This window comes from Pantherophis guttatus, chromosome 3 (assembly GCF_059756535.1).
Source record: "Pantherophis guttatus breed Tessera chromosome 3, ASM5975653v1, whole genome shotgun sequence".
Taxonomy (NCBI): Eukaryota; Metazoa; Chordata; class Lepidosauria; order Squamata; family Colubridae; genus Pantherophis; species Pantherophis guttatus.
Window position 1 is genome coordinate 248,488 of NC_142065.1, and position 25,146 is coordinate 273,633.

At 56.4% G+C, this 25,146-nt stretch overlaps 2 protein-coding genes across 15 annotated transcripts; both read left to right on the top strand.

Annotated features, from left to right (window-relative positions):
- Positions 1 to 81: 81 nt before the first annotated feature.
- ELMO2 (engulfment and cell motility 2) lies at positions 82 to 9,385 on the top strand. Of its 12 annotated transcripts, none has more exons than XM_087888886.1 (22): positions 82 to 210; positions 2,358 to 2,485; positions 2,643 to 2,683; positions 2,847 to 2,919; positions 3,026 to 3,076; positions 3,243 to 3,424; positions 3,979 to 4,078; positions 4,157 to 4,308; positions 4,399 to 4,477; positions 4,704 to 4,739; positions 4,962 to 5,012; positions 5,211 to 5,333; positions 5,420 to 5,542; positions 5,623 to 5,727; positions 5,832 to 5,940; positions 6,414 to 6,550; positions 6,637 to 6,800; positions 6,883 to 6,995; positions 7,081 to 7,188; positions 7,309 to 7,391; positions 7,527 to 7,604; positions 9,113 to 9,385. In XM_087888886.1, the coding sequence occupies exons 2-22, from the start codon at positions 2,408 to 2,410 to the stop codon at positions 9,311 to 9,313; spliced, it is 2,187 nt and encodes a 728-aa protein (XP_087745012.1). In that variant the 5' UTR covers positions 82 to 210; positions 2,358 to 2,407; the 3' UTR covers positions 9,314 to 9,385. The 12 variants fall into 12 exon arrangements, with proteins under 12 accessions (XP_087745012.1, XP_034280031.1, XP_087745015.1 ...); XM_034424140.3 differs by having other exon boundaries at positions 5,423 to 5,542; XM_087888889.1 differs by lacking the exon at positions 4,704 to 4,739 and having other exon boundaries at positions 82 to 1,498; positions 5,423 to 5,542.
- Positions 9,386 to 9,448: 63 nt separating this feature from the next.
- On the top strand, positions 9,449 to 13,673 carry SLC35H1 (solute carrier family 35 member H1). Of its 3 annotated transcripts, none has more exons than XM_034424144.3 (9): positions 9,449 to 9,595; positions 9,676 to 9,835; positions 9,950 to 10,013; positions 10,138 to 10,210; positions 10,350 to 10,518; positions 10,618 to 10,701; positions 12,043 to 12,218; positions 12,576 to 12,699; positions 12,784 to 13,673. In XM_034424144.3, the coding sequence occupies exons 1-9, from the start codon at positions 9,497 to 9,499 to the stop codon at positions 12,897 to 12,899; spliced, it is 1,065 nt and encodes a 354-aa protein (XP_034280035.2). In that variant the 5' UTR covers positions 9,449 to 9,496; the 3' UTR covers positions 12,900 to 13,673. The 3 variants fall into 3 exon arrangements, with proteins under 3 accessions (XP_034280035.2, XP_087745021.1, XP_087745022.1); XM_087888895.1 differs by having other exon boundaries at positions 9,453 to 9,595; positions 10,413 to 10,518; XM_087888896.1 differs by lacking the exon at positions 10,618 to 10,701 and having other exon boundaries at positions 9,453 to 9,595.
- The last annotated feature ends 11,473 nt before the right edge of the window (positions 13,674 to 25,146 follow it).

Below are 25,146 nucleotides of genomic sequence, written 5' to 3' on the forward strand. Positions count from 1 at the left end.
CTCGCCAATCCACCAATAGGAGAGGGCGCTGGGGGCGCCTCGTCCAATCCTCGGGAGAGGCGGGACCGAGGGGGGTGGAAGGTCGAGGGGGAGGGGCGGAGAGGGCGGAGCCGAGCCCGGGAGGAGAGCGGAGCCCAGAGCGGTGGGAGAGACCGAACCCCCCAGCCCAGCCCTGCCCCCCCCCCCGCCCCAGGCGGCGTTCCCGGGCAGGTGAGGACGCGGCCTGGGAAGGCGCTGCAGGCTTTCGGCGGAGGCCGCGCGGGTTGGCGCCCCGCCTCGCTCCAGCCTCCGGGGGAGGGCGCCCTGGCTGAAAAGCCCGCCGGTGGGGAGCGCGGGAGGGGGCGCTGCGCCAGGCCCCGGAGAACAGACCCCTCCCTCCCCCGGGGAGCCCCGCATCTGCCCCCGTGGAGGTCCAGCCAGGGGAGCCCTCTGGGGCTGGGGGGGGGCTCCGAAGGCCTCCCAGGGGACGGGGACCCCGAGGGAGAAGCCGGCATCTCGGGGCTTCACCGCTTTGCCCCTTGCCCGTCTCCTGTTCCCGAAAGCATCCGGAGCGAGCCCGGGGCTCTCCTCCTGGCCTCCCCGGCTCGCTGCTCCGCAGACGGTTGAGCTGCAGCTCCCTCCTGGCCTCTCTGGCCTCCCCTTTTCCCCTCTCCAGCCTCGGGGGGGCGGGGGGTCTGACAGGCTAAGCGCGCGAGTGAAATCCTTGGCTGGACTCGGACTCCATGCGATCGATTTCACACCCAGGAAGTGCATCTGTGTAACAGGAGGCTCTTCTCTGGCTCAGCTCCGGTAGCTCGTTTGATTAGTTCCCGGCTCATTCATTGTGTTCTGCGTCGTGTAATGATCTAGAATAGGAGCCTCTGCCATTCAGGCATTTCTGGTGACTTGCTGATTTTATTGCATTTTATACGTGTCAAAAGTAGTTTGGAGTAGGGAAATGTGATGAATAGTAACAAAGAGCAAGACGTTTTTAAGTGGAGAGTGTTGACCAATTAGTGCTGCTGGGTGCAAAGGGGTGGTTTCAGAAGTGCCATGGGGCCCCTTCCCCCTGAGCAGCCAGCAAACTGCAGTCATTTGGCCAATCATCGCAGGAAGGCATGTGCTGTCCTGCCAGTCCTGGAAGTGGGTCAGAGGAGGAGGAGGCTTTCTCTCAAGCCCTTTTTCTTAGGGGCCAGCTGGGCAGATTAGCCCAGTTGACTTCAGCTTGATTTAGACTTGCGCACAACATTTATGCGTACCTGCGCTGCAGAGCGGTTGATGGGTATAAGCATAGGCTGCAGTCGGGCCTACGACGCGCACGCCTCCCAAGCCTCGAGGATGCCGTGCATGGAGATGCGCATCCTGCTGATTGGTTGGTCCAACTTCCTGTTGGGAGGCAGGCGAAAAGTAAGGGCATTTGAGTGACAAAAAGGAGCAACTGGAGGAGAGACCTGCCAACGAAGTCAGCAGATATTGACATTCGTATGACGTAACAGATAAGTACTACAAAACCCAGCAGGTAACAGTCAATCTCTGGAAGGACTTTGGGGAAAGACCCAGGCAGGGGCAAAGAAAAGTCGAAGCTCAGACTGCCACACTTGTGCTTTGCTGCTTGCCGGAAGGGGAACGTTGGCAGACGTGTGAAGGCCGGGGCTCTGCAGCAGCGCCTGCGTTGCCCAACGTGCAGTGAGGCTGAAGTCTGAATCGAGCTTCAGAGCTGATGCAGAGCTGAAGAATTTATTTCACAAAGGGCAGCCTCGTCTTTTTCTCTAGGGCTGACCCATGGGGCCTTCATTGTCTGACGCCATTGGAGTGAAGCCCATCAGAACAGGATCTGTGCGCCTCTCTCGAGAGCTTCACTGAATTTGTTATGCATCCCCTCCCCCCACCCTTCAACCAGGTGGTTCCTGACTGCGCTTGAGACCCCCCCCCCCGAGAGGAGGTCCTCCGCAGGGGGTGGGGATTCTCTGTTGTGCTTCTGAAGTCCAAGTCTCCGTCTGGCTGTCCTCGGTTTTAGTCACCCCTGAATTCCGGATGCTGCCATTCCCCCACAGTCCCCCTTGGGGTCAAGATCATTCAGCCCATCTGCCTTCCTTTGGAGTTGAGAATTTCCTGAGGGGACCCAGCTGGTCAGATTATATCCTCACCAATGCCCCCCCTCCCCATTTTATGTGCCTCCTTGAAATGTCTGCAGTCCCATCGCTTCAGCTGTATGTGGGAAGCTGCAAGTGCCGGGTGGGGCCCAGAGAACAGATGCGCAGTCAGCCCAGGCCCTCGACTGATCCCTGGGCTAGAACCGGGAAAGGGCCTGCAGTTTGGGCCGGTGGCTCCTGCGGTGGCAAAGCAGCCCACCTGCCAACCCTTTTCTGCCATGACAGGTTTGGAAGGTGGTCCCCGTTTCTAGCGAGAGAGCTGGATCTCCCAAGAGATGCCGCCCCCCCCGGACATAGTCAAGGTGGCCGTGGAGTGGCCTGGCGCCAACGCCCAATTGCTCGAGTTTGACCAGGTGAGAGACGGGGTAGGCTTTGAGTAAAGGCTGCCCAAGTATTGGCAGGAGTGGGGCCTGGACAGTGAGCCACAGCAGGGTGGCTGTGGATGATGGTGGGGACAGGCAGAGCTTGGTCCAGAGAAGCCTCCTAGCTCACGATTCTCGCCCTTTTCAGAAGCGGCCCCTGGTCTCCATCATCAAGGAAGTCTGTGACGGGTGAGTGCCAGCCAGTCAGTTCAGCCTCCTCCTCTTCCTCACCTTCTCAGCTGGGGCTTCAGGAGCTCCCTCCCTCCCTCCCTCCCTCCCTCCCTCCCTCCCAGGTGAAGGAACGCCCAGGCTGGGAGGCTCAAGCGCTTTTCCTGTCTTGGTCCCCTTGCAGATGGTCCCTGCCTAACCCTGAATACTATACACTACGCTATGCCGATGGAGCACAGCTCTACATAACGGAACAGGTAGGCTGACAATCTTCTCTTTTTGCAGGCCTAGAGTCCAACACACACACATACACACACAGAGAGAGACTAGTGTTAAGGCAGCTTTTGTCGTTGTGCACTACAGACTCGTGGTGACATCAAGAATGGGACCATCCTCCAGTTGGCGGTTTCTCCAGTAGGTTTGGGCTGCTGCTAGCCCTTCCTGATGAGGCTTGGGGGTGGGGCTCTTTTTCCTCCCCCCTCTATCCCCCCCCCCTTGCCAGTTGCAGTGTTGAGGACCTGCTCTGGGCTCCCTGCCTCCCGAGCGAGATGGGGAGGGGCTCCCAATGCCTCCTTTTCAGTCCAGGGCTGCTCGCCAACTGATGGATCGGACCCAGTCCTCCACCTTGGAGGGCTGCCTGGAGGCCATGAAGGAACTGGCCAAGCTCTCGGCAGATATCACGTTCGCCACTGAGTTCATCAACATGGATGGCATTGCGGTGCTGACCCGGCTGGTGGAGGGCAGTTCCAAGCTCCTCTCTCAGTAAGCGCCCGGCTGCTCTTGTCCTTCCCATCCCCCACCTTTACAAACACTTCTAGCACCTTTGCCCAGAGGTGCATCTTCCAACAGAGGATTGAGCCTCCTGTTGCTCCCAGACCTCACTGCTGTCGAGCGGCTCTCCAGGGGATGCCAGGAGGGGCACGGAGGTAGTCAAGCCCGCTTAGTGCTTTCCTGTTGGGGAAAGGATGGCAACAGGGTCATAAGGCTTGTTCCCTTCCTAGAAAGTCCAGGAAAAGGAGAGAGAAGTAGGTGCCACCTAGTGGCCCATGACCTTTAGCCAGCATGGCAGTCCATGGAGGGTGAGCTCAGGGGCAGCCAGAGGAGCCCCAGAGGCTTCCCTGGCAGATTCTGCCATGGCCTGTGTCTCCTGGAGCCCCCAGGCGGCAGGGTGACCTCCTCCTTTGCCCTCGCCCGTTTTGGCTGGCAAGAGCGTGGACAGCGGGGCCATGTGAGACAAGAGCCGAAGGGGTTGTTGGAAGCTGAGAAAGAGCCGAGCAGCAGCCTGCAGAGGGGGCGGTTTGTACCTTCCCCTACAGCTACGGTGAGATGCTGGCCTTCACTCTGACTGCCTTCTTGGAGCTCATGGACCACGGCCTCGTCTCCTGGGACACAGTCTCCATCAGCTTCATCAAGCAGGTGCCGTCCACTGGGGGGAGAGCGGGGATGTCCTGGTGAAGCAGGCTGGTGCTAACCGGGGGCTCGCTCTGCCGGCAGATTGCGGGGTACGTGAGCCAGCCGACGGTGGATGTCTCCATCCTGCAGCGCTCCCTGGCCATCCTGGAGAGCATGGTACTGAACAGCCAAGTTCTCTATCAGAAGATCGCGGAGGAGATCACAGTGGGGCAGCTCCTCTCCCACCTCCAAGTGTGAGTGTCCCAGGGCTTGGGGCTCCCCCTTGTCCACCCCCTAGCAGGGCAGAAGAGCTGGACCAATTCTCTCTCTGGGTGTCACTGCAGCTCCAACCAGGAGATCCAGACGTACGCAATAGCATTGATCAACGCCCTCTTCCTGAAGGCTCCCGAAGACAAGAGGCAGGTAAGTGGCCGGCCTGGCAGCAGAGGCAGGCTTTGCTCCCTTCTCCTGGGGGGTGGGGGGAGCCGTCTCTGGGATGCGGGCTGGCCTGGGCGTCTCTGCGTGCACCCCCTCCATCTGTGTCCTGTGAAAGGCTATGTATGCCCCCCCCCACTTACCCTCCCCTCCCCCCAGTCTGCTGATTCCGTCATCTGCTCCTTTTGTGCCTGTTTCTGCTTTCCGCCCCCAGGACCAGCTTGCTAGCCCACTTGACCTGCCCTGCACTGTAAGTGGATCCCTGTGCCAGGGAAGGGAGGCCTGGCTGGCTCCGGATGTTCTCTTTCAGGGTGTTGGGGTGCACGGAAGGAATCGGAGGAGCAGGGGGGCCGCAAGGGCAGGAGGCTACTCCCCCTGTGGGGTCTTCGCTTCCCTGGTGGGCTGGAAGGTGCCCCCTCTGGCTCTCTCCCTTCCACTCCCCCGCCCAATTTCCCTTTTACCTTCCTGGCAGGAGATGGCAGACGCCTCCGCTCAGAAGCAGCTGCGTTCGGCCATCCTGACGGTAAGGCTCGGGGTCCTAGAAGCCCTCCCTAGATAGCCCTGTCATCCATCGGCCTTCCCTTCACTTAGGCCTTACAACTCTGCAAGACAGCTTGCCCTTGCCGGGCAGCATGGCAGCCACAGCAGTCTGGGCCAGTTGACAGCTGTGAGGCGGTAGGGGCTGCTCCTGCTGACCGTCTTCACACACTTCCCCCCCCAGCACGTCATCCGAGGGAACCGCCCCATCAAAAGCGAGATGGCCCACCAGCTGTACGTGCTGCAGGTCTTGACTCTCAACCTCCGGGAGGAGCGGATGATGACAAAAATGGACCCCAGCGACCAGGTGGGGGCCCGGTAGCCCCATGCAGCCTTCGGGGCAGGGGTCCAGCTGCTGCCGCTGGCCAGGCTCACTGTCCCCCTTGTCCCAAGCAGGCCCAGCGGGACGTCCTCTTTGAGCTGCGCAGGATTGCCTTCGAGGCTGAGGCCGAAAGCGGCGGTGCAGAGAAGCGCAAGGCCATTTATACCAGGGACTACAAAACACTGGGCTTCACGGTCGGTTGGCGGTGTGCTGAGAGGGAAGGCCGGCTGGGCTGCCAGGCCAGGGGCCAAGAGAGACCCGTTTATTTCCACAGAACCCTGTCAATCCTGCCCTGGACTTCCTTCAGACCCCCCCAGGCATGTTGGCCTTGGACAACATGCTCTACCTGGCCAAACATCATCAGGACGCCTACATCCGAGTAAGGGGCCCGGCTGCCCGCCCCCCCCCCCCCGCCCCGTGGAGGAGCTGCACAGGCAGCCACCCGGGTCCCACTCACTCCGAGTGTCTCTTCCTGCCGCACAGATCGTCCTGGAGAACAGCAGCTCAGAGGACAAACACGCCTGCCCCTTTGGCCGCAGTGCCATTGAGCTCACCAAGATGCTGTGCGAGATCCTGCAGATTGGAGAACTTCGTAAGCAAAGTCTGGTGGGCTCCCTTGAGGAAGCCAACCGTGAGGGAACCGTTCAGGGCCAGAGCAGACACTGCTCTCTGGTCAAGCTTTCCCCTTCTGCTCTGAGCCCCGCAGGGCACCCGGCTGGTAGCAGCCCTAGGGTGGTTGTGTGTGTGTGTGTGGTTTGGGCAAGGATGGCTGTTGAGTGCCATTGGCTGGCGGGCCACTCACTTCCCAAGGGTTGGTCGGAAAGATCAGAGCCTCATAATGCAAGTCTCAGGGCAGCTGTGAGGATCCCTGGGTGTTCAGCTGGCATGTTTTTGTGCAGTTTCTCACATACACCAACCGCACTTCCTAGTGCTTTTCTGCTGGGGCCTCCAGGCAGTCTGGGAATATTTGCCCTGGATCTCCCCCTCCCTCTCAAAGCTCAGCCTGGGGGAAAGGGGGCCTCCCTGGTCGCTCTGACAGCCTGCTTCCTCCCTGTCTCTGCCAAGCCAACGAGGGCCAGAACGACTACCACCCCATGTTCTTCACGCACGACCAGGCCTTGGAGGAGCTCTTCGCCATCGGCATCCAGCTGCTGAACAAAACCTGGAAGGAGATGCGGGCGACAACCGAGGATTTCCACAAGGTGGGTGGGTCTCCGCAGAGGAGCCTAGCTGGCCGCCACCTCTCTTTCCACAGCCCCGCAATGCCTCTGCCCTCCTCCTCCGCCAGGTGATGCAGGTGGTGCGGGAGCAGATCACCCGGGCACTGCCTGCCAAGCCACCCTCCCTGGACCAGTTCAAAGGCAAGCTGCGCAGCCTGGGGTACTCGGAGGTCCTGCGCTTGCGCCAGTCGGAGCGGATGAGCCAGGATGACTTCCAGTCCCCGCCCATCGTGTGAGTGCCTCGGGGGGGAGGGGCTGGGGGGAAACTCCCCACTCCCACCCCTCTGATGTGCCTGCTGGCCGGCCTTCCCCAGGGAGTTGCGGGAGAAGATCCAGCCAGAGATCCTGGAGCTCATTAAGCAGCAGCGGCTGAACCGCCTCTGCGAGGGGAGCAGTTTCCGCAAAGTAGGCAACCGGAGGAGGCAAGGTGAGCCAGTGGGGCCCCCTCTCATGGGGGGGGGGGGGTTAGTGAGATGGAGGGCCCTTGCCAAGATCATTCCCCTGCCTTGCAGAGCGCTTCTGGTACTGCCGACTGGCCCTGAATCACAAGACACTCCACTACGGAGACCTGGAGGAGAACGCCCAGGGAGGGGTGACCTTGGAGTCACTGCAGGAGAAGAGTATGCTGGGGGAGGGGGCTGTGTGTGCAGCTGGGGGGGGGACTTGGTAGCCCTCCGGCCCCAGGGGTCTGTCTGCCTTGGGGGGGGGGGCGGGCGTGATTGCAGCCCCTTTTCCTTTAGTCCCCGTGGCAGACATCAAGGCCGTCGTTACCGGGAAAGAATGCCCGCACATGAAGGAGAAGGGGGCACTGAAGCAGAACAAGGTATGGGCATCCCAGGGAGGACACCCCTCCCCCCCAAGGCCTCTTGCCCAGGGACAGAGACGGGGGAAGGGAGAGGCCTTCCCCCCCCCTCTCCCCCCCCCCCCCCGGTCACTGGCTTCTCTCTTCATCCCCAAGGAGGCCCTGGAACTGGCTTTCTCCATCCTTTATGACCCGGATGAGACCCTGAACTTTATCGCGCCCAATAAGTATGAGGTGAGCAGAAGATAACAGGTGGGGGAGCCCAGGGCTGCCCATTCGCCCCCTGCTCTTATCCTCCTGGGCCAGCCCTCAGGTTGCCCTCCCTGGCCAACTTTCCCTGCCCAAGGGAAGGCCCTCATAGCTGCTTCCCGAAAGCTGTGAGGGGGCAGCTGTGCGGAGAGAGCTACAGTTGGGGGGGGCGCTCTGGTAGCCACCTGGTTTGACCCTGCTGAGGGTAGGAATTAAAGCACCGCAATAGGTGCCTGTCCGGCCTTCGCCCAGACACATCCCCTGAACAGGGGAGACCCCCCCTCCCCCTGCATCATTGGCCTCTCTGCTGAATGGCTCCTCTTTCCGACCTTCGGTCAGTAGGTCCTTTCCTGAAAACTTATACTGAAGTTTGGGTTCCTGGAAAGAGACCCTGGAAAGCCACTTGTGTTTCTTATGAGGCCACCAACGATCCTTTCCTCCTCGTCTCCCTCCCTTTATGTCAGTCAGAGTAGGCGTTTCTGAAGAGTCACACCACATTTGTGGCCCCCTCATCCAAACAGACTCGGTCCCTCAGAATGGCCCCCTTGCAGTCGCAGTCTCTGCTTTCCCGGCAGAAGCAGCATGTCAAGTACACCTTCCTCCCCCACCCCACCCAGGCACTCGCTCAGCGGCTCCTGGGGAGCCCTTTGGCTACCAGCAGTTATGGAGAACCTTCCGGGCTCTTCGAACCAGCAGCAGCGGTGGGAGGCAGGCTGGGAGAGGGGATGGCTTTGCGTGTGCCCCCACCCCTTTGCGCAGAAGGAGCTCACGTGCTCTCTTGCATGGCCCCTCTTCCCAATGGGCCGCGTCCCGGGACCAAGCTGCTGGTTCGAAGAGCCTGGGCTGGGGACCCGATTTAGAAGATGACTGTATCAGCCCTCTTGGGCCCCCCAGAAGGCCCAACCCCTGGCTCCATTTTGGAGGCTCCTCCGGGGACAGGAGGCCTCATGTGGGTAAGGCTGCTCTTCCAGCAGGGGTGTGTGGGGGTGAAGAGAGCATCAGCTGCCTGTCCCCTTCAGAAATGCCAAGGCTGAAGAGAGCAGCTCTTCCCATCCCATCCCCCGGAGGCCTTCCTCTCGCCTTGCTCTAATCGGGATGGTGGTGTCCAGAATGGAACTCGGGCTCCCCATGGGATTCCATCGGGCCAAAAGGAGCGAAAGCTCCCACTCCCCCCACCCCCCACCCCAGCCTTCGTTAGCAGCAGCTCTGCCCAATTGCTACTCGGAACTATGTGAAGGCAGATCCCTCCCACAGCTGCCGGGTCAGGCCAGCTCTGTCCCCGGGCCTTTTCCCATCTCAGGTGCAGAGCAGGAGGGAGGGACGGTCCTCCCCCCTGCTTTTGTTTCCAAGGGGAGGCAACTTCCTGGGCGTGATTTGCAGCAGGCGCCGGGTAGGAAGCAGGCGGGCTCTTGCGGTGCGTGAAGCGGGTTGACGGAAGGGCAGGGGCTGCTCCCCTCTCCGCCCAGCCTGAGGTGCGCTTTTGCTGCCCCCAGTTCTGCATCTGGGTCGACGGCCTCAACGCCCTGGTGGGGAAGGACATGGGGAGCGAGCTGACCAAGAGCGACCTGGACACGCTGCTCAGCATGGAGATGAAGCTGCGCCTGCTGGACCTGGAGAACGTCCAGATCCCGGAGGAGCCCCCGCCCGTCCCCAAGGAGCCCAGCAGCTACGACTTCGTCTACCACTACGGCTGAGCCCCCCCGGACTGGCGTCGGCTGGACCTGGCGCGCTCCCCACCGCACATTAAAGCTCGGTTCCCCCCTCCAGCCCGGCTCCAGCCTCTTCTTTGCGCCGCGGTCGGCAGGGGGCGCTGTGGGGAGGCGCGGGCGCTCTAGCCGCGCGGCGTCTGCGGGCCGGGGGCGCTTCCGCCCGGAGCGATGGCCGGGGCGCGGGCGGCTGCGCGGGCGGCGGGGCTGGTGCTGCTCTACTACGGCTTCTCCATCGGCATCACCTTCTACAACAAGTGGCTCATGAAGGTGGGGGCGGAGGGGGCGCGGGCGGGGGGCGGGGCGGTGCAGGCGGCGCCGGCTCACCGCGTGGCCTCCCTTCCGCGCAGAGCTTCGCCTTCCCGCTGTTCATGACGCTGCTGCACCTGCTGGTCATCTTCGCGCTCTCGGGGCTGGCCAGGCGCTGCTCCCGCCGCTGCCACGCCGCCCCCGCCGCCGGGCGCGCCCTCCTGCCCTGGCCCGCCTACCTGCGCCAGGTGGCCCCGACAGGTGAGCGGCGGGGCCGAGGCGATCGCGCGCCGGGGCGTCCGGGGAAGCGGGCGGTCTCTCCCCGGGCCAAAGCAGCGGGGCCCTCCTGACGGCGCCTTTCCCGCTCGCACGCAGCGCTGTCCACCGCCCTGGACGTGGGGCTGAGCAACTGGAGCTTCCTCTACATCACGGTCTCCCTGTGAGTGTCGGGCGGCGGCTCCGGGGAGGCTGGCTCGGGGGACGGGGCTCCTCCGGTGGGGGGAAAGGCCGGGCGGGCTCCAGCCGCCACCCTCACGCTCCCTCCCTGCCTCCCTGCCTGGCAGCTACACCATGACCAAGTCCTCGGCCGTCCTCTTCATCCTCCTCTTCTCGCTGATCTTCAAGCTGGAGGAGCCGGTGAGACGCCCCCCCTCGCCCCGTGGGCGGCCTTGGGGTTCGGGCCACCCCCACCCCCACCCCCGGCAGCCCCGCCTGCCCTCTGCCCGGCCGGCCTCTCCGCTCAGCCGGCGGGTGACGCGGCTCCGTCTCTTGCCAGAGAGCCGCCCTGGTGCTGGTGGTGCTGCTCATCGCGGGGGGGCTCTTCCTCTTCACCTACAAGGCCACCCAGTTCGACGCCGAAGGCTTCGCCATGGTGCTGGGCGCTTCCTTCCTGGGGGGCGTGCGCTGGACGCGGACCCAGATCCTCCTGCAAAAGGACGAGCTGGGTGAGTGAGTGAGGGGGGGGGCTGGGGGCTGGGGGAAGGCAAGGCCTCCCCCCTCCCTCCCCTGACCGGCTACTGCCCTTCCCTTCCCTTCCCTTGCAGGACTCCAGAACCCCATTGACACCATGTTCCACCTGCAGCCGCCCATGTTCCTGAGCCTCTTCCCCCTCTTTGCCCTGTTTGAAGGTCAGCAGCTGGTGGGGGGAGGGGGGAGGGGGCTCACTCTGGGACCTCAGTGACCTCAGTGACCTCAGGCCATCCCAAGTTTCCTGAGTAGAAAGCTGTTAGGAGGCGGCATAAAGCGTGTTCCGGAACAATCCTGGGCAAGGAGACGGAACCTCAGGAGAAGTCCCATCGTGATTCTGCTCAGGCCTTTCCAAAGAAGTGGGGGCTTTAATGTGGGGTGGCCTGAGTCTCTCCGAGCAGAAGAGTCCCGTCAAGGGAAGGGTCCCTGGAGCTCAGCTAGTCCAACCCCCTGCACCGTGCAAGACTCCCTGCTGCAGGTTTCCAGGCCAACGGCTACCCTTCTCCCCACCCCCCACCCGTTTCTTCCCATTGCAAGCACTTTCAGGCGGAAGCGCTGCAATCCCCTCCCCAAATCCAAAACGGTTCCCAGTTCCCCACTGCACGTTGCAGGGGAACTGGCCGCCCGCCACCTGAAACGCGGCTCTGATTATTGCGTTGGGGAAATCCGGCAGCGGTGGCTGGAAAGGGGCGTTTTTCTTTAGGAGCTCTCGTTCGGCTCGCTCGGCTCCTGGGCGCAGAAGGCTTAGGCGGCAGCTCCTACGTTGCAGGGGAGTGAAGTCATTGCGGCCATTGCCTGCCCTAAGCTGCCTGCTGGGTGGCCAGAGGGGTGACCAGCCACAAATCGTGGCACCCGCCTTGTTCCCTGAAGCTGCCGGGCAGATTTCCCCCCCCCCCCCGACCGTCCCGAAGAGGATTGTTCCTCAGGCTGTGCCCCGACCCAGATCCCTGCCGCCTGGAACTGCCCGAAAATGGCTGAAGGGTAGGGGCCGGCGGGTGGGCGGGGCTACATTCAGCGTATAAGACGCAACCAGATTTTCACCCCCTTCTTGGGGGTAAAAAGGTGCGTCTTATACACCGAAAAATACGGTATGTTTTCCTGAGGTTGCACAGCTACTGTGGGAACCCAGGGAAGGGCCTCCCTTCACGGTGACGGATGTGGCAGCCTGTCACTCCCAAGCCCCTTTTCAAAGTAGGACCTGAAAAGTGTCCCCCTCCCCCATGGTTCCTACCCTCCAACCTGCAGAGAAGGCTGGGGGAGGGGAGGCTTCTGCTGATCTGCTAAAGCAGCTTCCCCAGCACTGGCAGGATTCCCTCAGGGATTTTTGCACCACCACCCCCCCGAGATAGGAGAAGCAGCGGAAAGGCCTTCCTCCCGACGGACTGTAGGGCCTTGTCTGCCCCCGCCCCCACCCTCACCTATCTCTGGGACTTGCTTCCGGATCAGCCAGTGGTGGGTCTGGATCTACAAGCGAGCCCCCTCCCCCCTCCCTATTTCTCCAGGTCTGCCCTTGTCTGCGTCGGAGAAGCTGTTCCGTTTCCACGAGGGGCAGCTGCTGCTGGAACTGTTGGGGAAGCTGGCGCTTGGCGGAGTGCTGGCCTTCGGGCTGGGCTTCTCCGAGTTTCTCTTGGTCTCCAGGACCTCCAGCCTCACCTTCTCCATTTCGGGGATCTTCAAGGTATTGGAGTGGGGCTCTTTTCCAGCCTATCCTCTCCTTAGTGGGTCTCCGGGCCTCAATAAGAGATGCCAGTTGTCTGCTTTTCCTTCTTCCGACACAACATGTGCGTATGTGGTTGTTACACCCCTGGGCCCTGCCTCCTTCTCTGAACCCAGGAACTGCTTAGAATTCACAATTCTATAAAAGCAAAAACAATGAAAGCCAAAAAGGTGGGTGCCTCTGGCTGTTACAGGGGTTGTTTAAGGGGGATCCCCAGCAGTGGGGCTGAGCCTGTCCAGTCCCAGCCTCCTCTGGCAAGGGGGGGGGGGGCTCAGGCTGGCTGGGCTGCTGTGAGTTGATGCGCTGCCTTGTCCCCAGGAAGTCTTCACCCTCTTCCTGGCCGCTCACCTGATGGGAGACCAGCTCTCTCCCCTGAACTGGCTGGGCTTTGCCGTTTGCCTGCTGGGAATCTCTCTGCACGTGGCCCTGAAGGCCCTCGGGGGTAAGGAGGGGGCCAGGGGAGGGGCAGAGGGACATTCTTTCTGTGGGCCCTTGAAAGGCAGCTAACCCCTCTCTCCCCACGCAGGGCCAAAGGGCACAAAGCACCCCGAGGGGCCTGGCTCCGCTTCAGACCTGGAGCTTTTGCTGCTGCTGGATTCCCCGGAGGAGGAGGAGGAGGCCGAGAATGCCCCCCTGCGCTAAGCCACCCCTTGGGTGGTGCTGGGGGGAGGGGGGTGGAATGGATTGCTGCCTGGAGCAAAGAGGTTGTGGGTGGGAGAGGCTGGGCAGCAGGGCTGCTTCTGACCCCCCCCCCACCCTGGACTGAGAGGGCACCCTCTTTGGGGGGCCTAGTGCCTCAGACTGTCTGGGCCAGAAGCCGAGGGGGAGGGCCTGTGGAGGCTGCATGCACTGAGCATGCCTTGCTGCCCGGCCCCTCAGCAAGGCCTGTGGATGGCAAGGGCGGCTGCTTGGAAGGGGGGTTGGGCACTTGCCAGGAAAACCTGTGGCAGAGATGTTTCGATGGGTCAGAAGTGCCCCGGAAGATGGCGGCCTCCCTTTGCCTCCAGTACCCCCCTGGGGGGAGACGTTGCTGTGCCTCAGGCCAGGAGGCCACCTGTGCCAAGATGCTCCTGAGCGTTCAGGAGGAGGAGGAAGAGGAGGAGGACTCTGGGAATGCCCGCCGGTCTGGAAAGGGGGAGCCAGGGGCTGAACCTGGGTGCAGGGAAGAGCCCCCCTGGTATGACAGCCGGATGCCCATCTCAGGGTGGGCTAGATGAAAGTGCCCACCTGAGTAGTAAGGACCCAAGGCAGAGGGAGGCAGGGCCTTGATGGGCGCCCCCACTGCAGCGATCACTGGGGCCAAAAGAATGCAAGAGCCCCAGACAAACCAATGGGGCAGCCTGTAAAGAACAGAGGGCTCTGTCGGCAGAGCACAACTCGCCAATAAATTGGCATCCAAATCCGTTCCACCAAAAAGGAGTGTTTATCTAACGATCGTCTATGGGAAGGGGAAACTGATCTGCCCCACCATGGGGGGGGGGGTGCTGGAGTTTCCTATGGCCAAACAAGCAGCAGATGGAAAATCCCATTCAGTTAAACAGCAACTATCTGCTCTGTTGTCCACCAAAATGGGAACTGGATTTCCCCTCCTTCCCAAAGGAACCACCTTGGCTGCACTGTCCCCTTGGGGACACCGAATGGCAGAGGGGCAAGGGGGGGGATGGGAAACCGGGGTGCTTGCTTGGGCGCTTCTGAGGCTCTGCCAGGAAGTCAGGGCATGGTCACTTCAGGTGCCCAGTTTGCCCCAGTGAAAGCCCACCAGAGTCCCAGGGCCACTGGTGTCGCCATCTGCTGCTGTGGGGCGAGTCTGGTCCGAGTGCTTTGTGTGTGCCCGGGCAGCCTGGATCAAGCCCAGGGGTAGAACTGCCTGAGACGAGCCGCCTCCTCCAGTACCTCCATTTCTTTGGAGTCGAAGGGAGTTTTTTAATTCCTACCTCCTCCCTTGCAGTTCATCCACAGCAGTTCTGCTCAGGATCGCAGGCAAACTGCTATTGATAGTTGACAAATATCAAATTGATATTTAAGTTAAATATTTAAATTGATAAATAAATGATATTTGGGGGTTAGTTCATAAAGCTATGCATCAAGGATGCACATCACTTCTGTGACGCCAGGCAGCTGCGGCTGTTTTGCACCCATCTGGGTTTACCAGGTATAAAGGTAACTTTGCAAAGTTGCCATAGCTGCCGTTGTAGGAATCTAGACCTGCCAGGCTGCCTCTTGGCCTGGGTTGTTCACAACCCAACAACTGGTTTAGTTCTGCGCAAGTGGGATGTTAAACCTGGAAGGCCGCATCCTGCTCGCATTGGGACTTCTCAGGATGAGTATTTGGAGGGGGTGCACATTGTGCCCCACTGAGCCCACCTTCACAGTCATGGGACAGCTGTTGGTGTATCCTATCATGGTCCACCGTGCTGAAGGGGAGGGGTTGAAAAGAGGCTGGGGCACACAGGTCCAGCACATCAGCTTCTCCTGGGACACACCGCCTTCCTCCAGTGGGGCAGGGTTTTTGGGGTGCTCCTCACAAGGGAGCTTCCTGGGGCTGTCAGAGCGGCTCCTGCAGGATTCCAGCCTTTGCTTCGTCCCTCTTTCCTGAGAGGCACTCCTTGTACATGCCTGTCTGGAGGGGGGTGGGGGGTTATATGAGCAAAAAGACATGCATGGAAGACACACAGCCACCACAGCTGTGTAAGGAGTAAGGGATCGTTCTCCTCCCCCTTGCTTTGTCCAGAGATCACAAGGCATTGCAAAAGAGGGAGAGGAGCAAATGCCCAATCCTGGGATCTGGGCAGGAATATCTTCAGGATGGCCATTGGTTCATTTCTCCCAAAGCTGTTGGGCTCCCAAATTCTACTTCACCATTGACTTGACCAGTTCTCCTCACTTTGTAGGGACCCTGCCACTGGGCCTATGGTCTGCGCTCTCTACCAGGCAACAGTGACGGGATCTCCCATTTTTAAGTCTCTTGGCCTTCAACCCTTGATCATAGGGGACTTTGGGCTTTCTCTGGTGATTGCACTTGCTGAAATGGTCCTGGGTGATGTCTCCTTGAGCCTTTAACTTACTCTCTCGTGTCAGGATGTACTCAATTTGATTGTTTGGGCCTTCTAGGTTTCCACACCAACCTCCTTTAATGATGTCTAAAACACCACAAGGTTGTCCTCCATATAATCATTCAAGTGGGCCGGATCCTTGCATACCTGGAGAACCTCCCCCTATGCAAACGGTAGGACAGGCAGCCATGTATCCCAATGCTTTGGGTCCTGCTCTGCATATTTCCTGAGCATTCTCTTTGGGGCTTGGTTCCTTCGTTTTGTAAGGCCGTTGTATGCTATTGTGCATTGTAAGGACAGTCCCAAAGGTGCTTTTTTCCAAAGGCAACTCGACTTTTTCCTTGATGTTTTGCTTCTCATCCAAGAAGCTTCAAAATGTTGGGGAATGGAAGGATTTACATTCCTTGAAGTTATCTGGTCGTTAGCACTCTTTCTGAAAGCCAGTGAGGCCACTTGGAGGTTATCTGTGCACCACTCTACACATTTGCACTACTCAGGTTACCTCCGGGTCACCTGAGTAGTGCAAATGTGTGGAGCCTTCTTGGAACTGCTGAAAGGATTGTTGTAGACAGGAGATGGATGGTGTCCCCCCCCTCCCCTTCTGTTGAGAGAGGGCTGTCTGGACAGTCACTTGTCTGAAATGGTATAGAATCTCCTGCTTCAGCAGAGGGCTGGACTAGAACAGTGGTCCCCAACCCCCGGTCCGCGGACCAGTGCCGGGCCGTGGAGTACCTGGCACCGGGCCACGCAGCGGCCGGGGGACATGAACGCTGCAGCGCAAAGGCTCCTGGGCCGTGCGCAAAAACTCCTGGGCCGTGCCCCCACCCCTGCGCGCGCTCAGCGGGCCGCGGCGATAAAAAGGTTGGGGACCACTGGACTAGAAGACCTCCAAGGTCTCTTCCAACTTGATTCTGATTCCTGTGCGACATGTTTAGTGGTCAGATTAATGGAACTGCTTCTGGGTACCAAGTGGCACGATGACCGACCACCAGTATATACTTGCTGCCTTCACTGAATCGTGGTAACAGTCCTACGGTATCCATGGCGACTGGAAAAGGAGGTGGAGGCCAAAGGTACCCTTTCCATGGGGCCTTTTCTTCCCCTTGTGACGCACAGGGCAGGCTTTGGGCTCTCTGCAGATCCCTGGCCAATAGGGCCTATCCAGGGATCTGCAAGCGGCTCTGTCCCTTGCATCCCACTTGCGTGTGGCCCACGGGCTTTCATGGCTTCATGAGGAAGCGCAACTTCTTCAGTTGGCTCCTTTGTGTAGGGATCGAGCCTGACACGGTGCAGCAGCCCCTGACGTGTCCTTGTTCCCCTTTTTTTCCTTTTTTTTAAAATTTTTTTTTTATTATAAATTAGAAACAAAAAACAGAATAAAGACTATAATGAAACACAATCACATACATACGACTGAGGTTGATTCAACCCCCATATATATACAGTTTCTAAATAACATTACATGTCATCATACTACAGCTTCAGTTCGGTTTATCATACTGCATCTTGCATTTGTTAATCTTATATCTAATATTCCCTTATTTATATTTAGCTTGCTATTTACATTTCTGTGCTACATGCTTCCCTAACATCTACCTCATGACATTTTTACTTCTGTCCATTGGTACCATTTATCCCAGCTTTGATTGAAAGTTGATTCTTGTCTATCTTTAAGAATATATGTTAGTCTATCACATTCTGCACACCACAAAGTTTTGTTGATAATCATCTGATCCGATGGTACTTCCTTCCCTTTCCAAAGTTGCGCATATGCAGTTCTAGCCGCAGTGCTGATGTGTATGAAAAGGTACCAGTCTGCTTTCCTTATGCCCCCAGGGTTTATTCCTAGCAAGTAGACCTCTGGTCTCAGTTGAAAGCTGGCTCCTGTAATCTCCATGAGCCAAACTTTTATCTTACTCCAATAGTTTTGGGCTTGTAGACATGTCCACCATTGGTGGTAAAATGTACCCCTGGCTGACCCACGTTCCCAACGTTCTGCTGAGGTTCCAAGGAACATCTTTGCGATTCTTGCTGGTGGTATATGCCATCTATATAACATTTTAAATATATTTTCTTTGAAAGACACTGCCATCGTCATTTTCGCATTCCTATTCCATATTTGTTGCCATTTTTCCAGATCTATTGAATATCCGAAATTCCTCCCCCAGGCTATCATCGAGTCTTTATTTCCTCAGCTACAGATCGGGACAGGAGGAGGTTATATACCTTAGTGATACATTTCTTGTCACCTTCCAGGAGGGCTTTATCGAACTCTTATGGTGAAGTGAAACACCCCCCCTTGACTTTATCTTTTTGATATCTTGCTTGAATTTGTGCATATGGCCACCAGTCCAAATTGATTCCCCGTATTTGTAGTTCCACTTTAGATCTAAGATTTCCCCCACCGTCCAACAATTCCCTGTACATCACAGGTTTATCCAAGTTGAATAGAGGTGGGTGTGTAGTCGCTTCAAGGGTCACTAACCAATATGGAATCTTACTATACATCATTCCTTTGATCTTATTCCATACCTTTATCAGACATCCCCTTACATAGTGATTTGTAAAATATTTATGCTGTCCTGCTTTGATTGGCCAGAGAAAATAATGCCACCCCTGCTGTAAATTATACCCTTCAATTTTTAATATACGCGTCCTCTTCAGTATTATCCAATCTTTTACCCAAACCAGGCAAGAAGCTTGATAGTACCACTCCCAGTTGGGGAGTCCCAAGCCTCCCCTTGTTTTATGCTCCTGCATCATTTTCCTTTTAATACGTGGCTTTTTCCCTTGCCATATGAATTTTCCAATTATCTGATCCATTTTCCTAAAGAAACTTTTCTCTAATCTTGCCAGGGCTGTTTGGAAAAGATATATCCATTTTGGCAGCATGTGTGCCTTTATCACTGCCACTCTTCCTAACAGGGATAGCTGTACTTTCCTCCACCGATCTAAATCCTGTTCCACATGCAAGATGAGTTTATCATAATTATTCTTTTTTATCAAGGAGCATTTTGGGGTCAGCCATATGCCCAAGTATTTTACCTTTTTAGCTATTTGTATTCCCATCACATTCTCTATCTCCAATTTCCGTGTCCCTTTAAGATTTTTAACAATTACTTTGGTTTTGTCCCTGTTAATTTGTAGACCTGCTACTGCGCCGAATTCCTCAATACTTCTTAACAAATTTGGCCCCGAGGTCATTGGCTCCTCCAATATAAAGACGAGATCATCTGCAAACGCTTGTATTTTAAACGCCTCTTTCCTAACATTAAGTCCTTTTATTTCTTTGTTTTGTCTGATTTGATTTAGTAAAGGTTCCAGAGTCAAAATAAATAATAGTGGGGACAGTGGGCATCCCTGCCTAGTTCCCCTACGTATTTGTATCTCCTCTGTTGTTTCACCTTCAATTAACACTTGCGTATTGCGCCGTATAAAGTGCCCGGATAGCTTGTGTAAAACCAGATCCAAAATCCATCTCCTCAATTTGTAGTAAAATAAAATCCCAATTAACCCTTTTTTTCCGTGGATAACCCTCTTGTGTTTTAATGTGGGCTGTTTCTTTTGCAAAGGCCCCAGATGCACCTTCCCTTCCAGCATCTCTGCCCCTTTGGGGCCAGCCCGGCTTTGTCAGCCTTTCTTAAAGCTTTCACCTTCCCAGGACTCTTCGCTTCTCCTCTTGAATCAGGAATGGCTAAGAAGAATCCCGGGCTCCTTGTCTTGCTGCTTCTCCTTCTCTTTGCCTCAGGTGGGGCCCCGTGTAGTTCCTCCCTCCCCCACAGCCTCTTTCTCTACTCCTTTTCTCCGAGTCCATTGTCTGCACCCATTAGTAGGTTACCTGGCAAGCGAGGGATCACTCCCACCACAGTTACCTCTTCCTTTGCCTGTGCCTCTGCGTTGGCTTTCTTGGTCCGCCCAGAAATGCTTGCGAGGGACTCTTTCCCCCTCGATCCTGCCCTTTTGGCTAAACGGGGGACATGGCCAATGTTCATCTGCTCCCAGCATCTATTAAGCCTCTCCCAGGGACCCCATTCACTTTTGCTGGGGTTGTAATTTTTTTCCCTGGAGATGCCTGCCTGACAGCCATTCCCTTTTTCCTCTGGCTTTTACAGTGCTTGGACAAATGGCCGCTTTTGCCCCTTTGCCCCCCCCGCCCCCGGTCCTTCGGTTTGGCTGGGAGCTCAAAGTTTCTTTATTCGTTTTGCCTTCCTCTCTGGCAGCCCCTTCCTCATTTCTCTCTCTCCTCCCTCCAATTTCTTTTCTGAAGTCTTCTGACTTTCGTGGGGCCATGCAGTCCTCTGCTAGCTCGGCTGCCCTCTGACTTGACTGTGTTATGTCCCTGCACCCAAACCAGGGGTGAAATGTCCCGGTTTGGACTGGATCACCCGATCTGGTAGTGATGGCGGCGGGTGGTTCGGAAAACCGCTAGCGAAAATCCCTCCCCTCCACCATGCCCAGCTGAGCCCTGCGATCATCAGAGGCTTTTTTTTTTTTTACTTTTAAAAACATTTTTTCTTCGGCCGAAAAAATGCTTTTAAAAGACTCTGACGATCCCAGCTGAGTTGCCTGATTGTCGGAGGCTTTTTTTTCTTTTAAAAGCAAAAAAAAAAAAAATGCTTTTAAAAGAAAACAAAAGCCTCTGAGGATCAGGCAACTCAGCTGGAATCGTCAGAACCTTTTAAAAGCATTTTTAAACAACCTCTTCGACTGAAGAGGTTGTAGAAAAGATGCTTTTAAAAGTTAAAAAAAAGTTGGCCACGCCCACCCAGTCACATTACCCCCCACCAAGCCATGCCCACAGAACCGGTAGTAACAAATTTTACGTTTCACCACTGACACAAACCCTCAATTTCGCAGGGAGAAACCTTCCAGAAATAGCTCCAGACTTGCCACCCTTTCCTTGCTTTTTCATCTAGCCTCAACCAGGTCCTGATTGGATCTTCCAACCTTGCCCACCATTCATAAACGCCAGACACACACCCCATGTTTGTTAAAGGTGTAACTTCTAAACCTCTGCCTAGACTAGAGGTGTCAGGTGTGGCATCGTATCTACACAGGGTTGTGAGAGCAATCGACTATTTCTCTTGCAGAAGACTGCTCTCGGCTCGTAAAACCTCCCGTGATAAATACAGGGCTGGTCTGGCCACCCAGTGTACTCCCCGGCCACTTGTGAGAGGCAGTTGCGTTTCTGTCTTGTAGTCCTGGGCTGCTTCCAGGGACTTCATTTCCACAGAGACCACCTCCCTCCCAGCAAACTCCCACACACCCACCGGTGCAAGGCAAGACCACCACCCAGCTGCTCTTCTGGGCTTCTCTGGCTGCTCCATGCTGGGCTGGCTTGGGAAAGGTCTTAAAGGGGCAGGACACCAACTGTCCAGGGGTTTTCAAGCCGCCCCCCTCGTAGGGATGCAACAGGCCATTACCAACAAGGAGCAGGTTAAAGCAGACATCAAACACCCAGAATCTTTTTTCCTTGGTGGATTTACCCTCACCGGCATCCAGCTGTTCCACTGCCCTCCTCCCCCTTTAAATTGATTTTTATAGCCGTCCATCTCAACAAGTGGCTCTTGAGTGATGATGATGATGATGATTTATTTTGTATACCGCCCTTCTCCCGAAGGACTCGGGGCCGTGAACAGCCAGCAGATAAAATACAGAAAATACAAAAATTAAAACAATATTAAAAAAACCAATTAAATTAATTTGACCCACAGTTAAAACACCCCCATATTAAAACCCATAATTTAGCAATTTAAAATTCAAGCAATTTAAAAAATATGGTCATGTCAGCCCAGCTTGATGAAACAAAAACGTCTTTAAGGCATGGCGGAAAGTGCGCAGATCCGGGATCCGCCGTATCTCCGGGGGCAACTCATTTCAGAGGGTCAGTGCCCCCATAAAGAAGGCTCTCCCCCTGGGGGCCGCCAGCCAACATTGTTTGGCTGACAGAACCCTGAGGAGCCCCTCTCTGTGGGAGCGTACTGGTCGGTGAGAGGCTACTGGCGGCAGAAAGCGGTCTTGTAAATACCCGGGCCCTAAGCCATGGAGCGCTCTAAAGGTGGTAACCAATACCTTGAAGCACACCCAGAAGACCACTGGGAGCCAGTGCAGCTCGCGCAGGAGAGGTGTTACATGGGAGCGCCGAGTCTCCCCCATCACCATCCGCACGGCCATATTCTGAACCAGTTGGAGCCTCCGGGTGTTCCTCAAGGGGAGCCCCATGTAGAGAGCATTACAGTAGTCCAAGCGGGACGTGATGAGGGCATGAGTGATTGTGCGTAAGGCATCCCGATCCAGAAAGGCTCAAGCTCAACCCTTCCAAGACTGAGTGGCTGTGGCTCCCAGCATCCTGATATAGTCAGTTGACTCCATCACTATCGGGGGTGAGTCTATGGCCCCTGCGGAGAGGGCGCGCAAACTGGGAGTCCTCTTGGATACGCAGCTGTCCTTGGAGGAACATCTGACGGCTGTAGCCAGGGGGACCTTTTGTCAGGTTCACCTGATCCGCCAGTTGCGGCCCTTTCTTGATTGGGATTCCCTGTGCACAGTTACCCATGCTCTCGTCACCTTGTGCCTGGACTACTGCAACAGTCTCTACATGGGGCTCCCCTTGAGGAGCACCCGGAGGCTCCAACTGGTCCAGAATGCGGCCGCGCGGATGGTTATGGGAGCGACGTGGCGCTCCCATGTGACCGCCCTCCGCGAGCTACACTGGCTCCCGGTGGTCTTCCGGGTGCGCTTCAAGGTTTTGGTTACCACCTTTAGAGTGCTCCATGGTTTAGGACGGGGGTATCTACGAGACCGCCTTCTGCCATCAGTAGCCTCTCACCGACCAGTACGCTTCCATAGAGAGGGGCTTCTTAGGGTGCTGTCGGTCAAACAGTGTCGACTGGTGGCCCCCAGGGGGAGAGCCTTCTCTGTGGGGGCACCCGCCATCTGGAACGAGCTCCCCCCGGAGATACAGAGGATCCCGGATCTGCGCGCTTTCCGCCGTGCCCTCAAAACATTCCTATTCCAGCAGGCCGGCCTGGCCTAACCTCTCTTTTAAACTTTTTACATTTTTTAAATTTTAAATTTGTCTTGTAAATGTGGGGTGTTTTAAATTTTGTTCTCTGGGCCAATTTATTTAATTGTATTTTAATGATTTTTTAACATTTGTATTATATGTATTTTATCTTTTGGCTGTTCACCGCCCTGAGTCCTTCGGGAATAGGGTGGTATACAAATTCAATAAAAATAATAATAATAATAATAATAATAATAATAATAATAATAATAATAATAACAACAACAATAATAATAATAATAATAACTGGATTGCAGATAAGCAGCAAGAAAAACTCACAAAGTATCGGGACTTGCAAATTGAAGTTGAGCGACTGTGGAAAAAGAAATAGTGTGTTGTCTCAATTGTAATTGGAGCCCTTGGAGCAATACCCAAAGGGCTACCCCGCTCTTTAGAAATTCTAAATTTGCCGGACTTGAACATTTTGACTCTACAAAAAAACCACCTTACTCGGAACAGCTTACATCCTCCGACGATACCTTAACAGTTCCTAGGTCCTTGGTTAGGACTCGAGCTGCTGAGCTATTAACCAGCCTCAAAGGCTGTGAATCTCACTAAAGATTAAATAATAATAATAATAATAATAATAATAATAATAATAATAATAATAATAATACACGGGAGACTCGTGGCAGTTTACCAAATTTTTAAAAATCCATCACACTAAAAACCCATTATCAAAATGCAGAAGGAGGCAACAAGCGGGAGATGCACCATTAGAGGTGCTCAAAGGGCCGCAGCCCGTGAGTGCCCCCTAGTGGCTCCACCTGGAGCTGAGGGGGGTGAGTGACATCACTAGGTCCCATTGCTGCCCAACAGCTTCCACAAGAGTGGCCAGAAACGTGGGTCACCTTAAACTCCAGGTGAGCCACTGAAGGGACACGGCAGATCACGTTCAGGTCATCCTTGAGGAAATCCATTTGTCTATTCGGTCAGAAAGAATCAACATGATCCTGACAGGCACTATTAAGGTCCCTGGAGGATCAGGATGAGCTGGAACGAGAGGAATTTGGGGTGGGGGGGGCGGGTGTGTGTAGAGAAAAGCCTTAAACACTGCAGTAGGTAAGGCCGGTTCAGCAGGCAGGGCCCAGAGGCCACTGGTGGAGAACCAGGAACTGGAGCCAACCGGGAGCACTTCGTAGCCACCCGGGGGCATCCCCATCCTCAGGTGTTGGGGCGGAGGGACACTGCTGCCCTGGCCTCCTGGACCCTGCCCTGAGCTGCTGACGAGCTCCCCTAGGGCTGATGGGCTGTGACCCCGTGCCCTTCTGCTTCCCTGCTCGGATGGGCAAGCTCCCCAGGGCGCTGGGTCCAGGTGGCTCTGGGCCTACACTGCACACCCACCCTGCCTGCCATTGCTTGTGATGATGCAAACCTGAAGTACTGTTTTTGTAACCAAAACCCTCGGTCCACATGCTGCCTGCATTGGGACAAGGCACACAGTGTGGGCTCTGCCAACCATTTTGCCTGTTGTTTGGGGAGTGGGGGCCAAGTATGCTGGGGGGAATGTGCAAAGCCTCTTTTCAGGGACAAGCCTCTTTTTCTGTGTGTTTTTTTTCCCCAGAATCTGGACAAACAAAAAGGTTTTGTGTGTTTCAAAAGTAGTTGTGGTGCAAGAAATTAACGGTAGCTGCATGAAACCTGGAGATTGTGTGTGCATGTTTGTACATGTGCACACATGCACACCTTCCAGTCAGTCCTGACTCCTAGCACCTACCTGGACCCGTCCCTGCAGTTTTCTTAGCAAGGTTGCTTGGAAATGATTTGCCATTGCCTCCTTCCTGGGGCTGAGAGAGAGGGACTGGCTCAAGGTCACCCTTTGTGCCCAAGGCAGGACTAGAACTCAGGGCCTGCTAGTTTCTAGGCCAGCACCTTAACCCCATACCACACCAGCTCTGGCCTGGCGAATATCCCTCGCATCCAGTTGGCTGCCCCTCCCCAGCCAGAGATGGCCCAAGAGCTAAGAATCAGCCGAGACCGGCCCATGTGGAAAGTCCAGAAGGCCCTCCCACACTGGACCCCAAAGCACAGTGAGGGGGGCTTGTTCTGGGCCAGGAGGGGCTGCAGCAGCTTCTCAGACTCTGCTGTTCCTGCTCAGGTGCTGAAGAGCCCAAGGGGGCCACAAGAAAGAAGTCCCTGGCAAAGTCTGCTTGGAGCTGCCTGGGTCCCCCAAAAACTACTGGATGGAATTTGCACCTCTCGCCAAGTGGGCAGTCGGCGGTTGAGAGGGAGGAGCTGCAGCCCCCACAGGCCGGGCAGTTCCCACAAAGCATCACCTTGCCCAGCTAGACTACGCCAACTGGGGTTGCCTCATTTGTGGTTCAGGGCAGCTGTGTGAACCAGCCATGAGGTGCAGAGCGACTAAGGCCATTTCCTGGGGGCGGGGTGTTACTGTGATTCCAGCTGTGGGGCTGCCGCATTGGGTGCTGCGACTGGGTGGGGGTTTGAGCCTGCGTGCTGGACATCTACCTGGCTTTGCCCAGAGGCCAGCTGGTAGCCTTGGTGGAGAATGGGGTCCAGGGTCCCTCTGTGCTGCACCCCTGGCCCCTCCCTGACCTTCAGCCAGTCCTCTGAGGGGGGCAGGCTCCCTCACCCAAGATGCCCCCTAGCACCATTCGGCTGTCCAGGAGCCGCTTTGCCTTCCTGAGAGCAGCAGCCAAGGGGTTGCAAGGGAAGGGGAGGGGGAGGTAAAGGGGGCAGCCACCTCCTGTTCCTCCATGCTCCAACCAGGAGGCTTCATTGGGGAGGGGGTTTCCATCTTCAGAGGCAG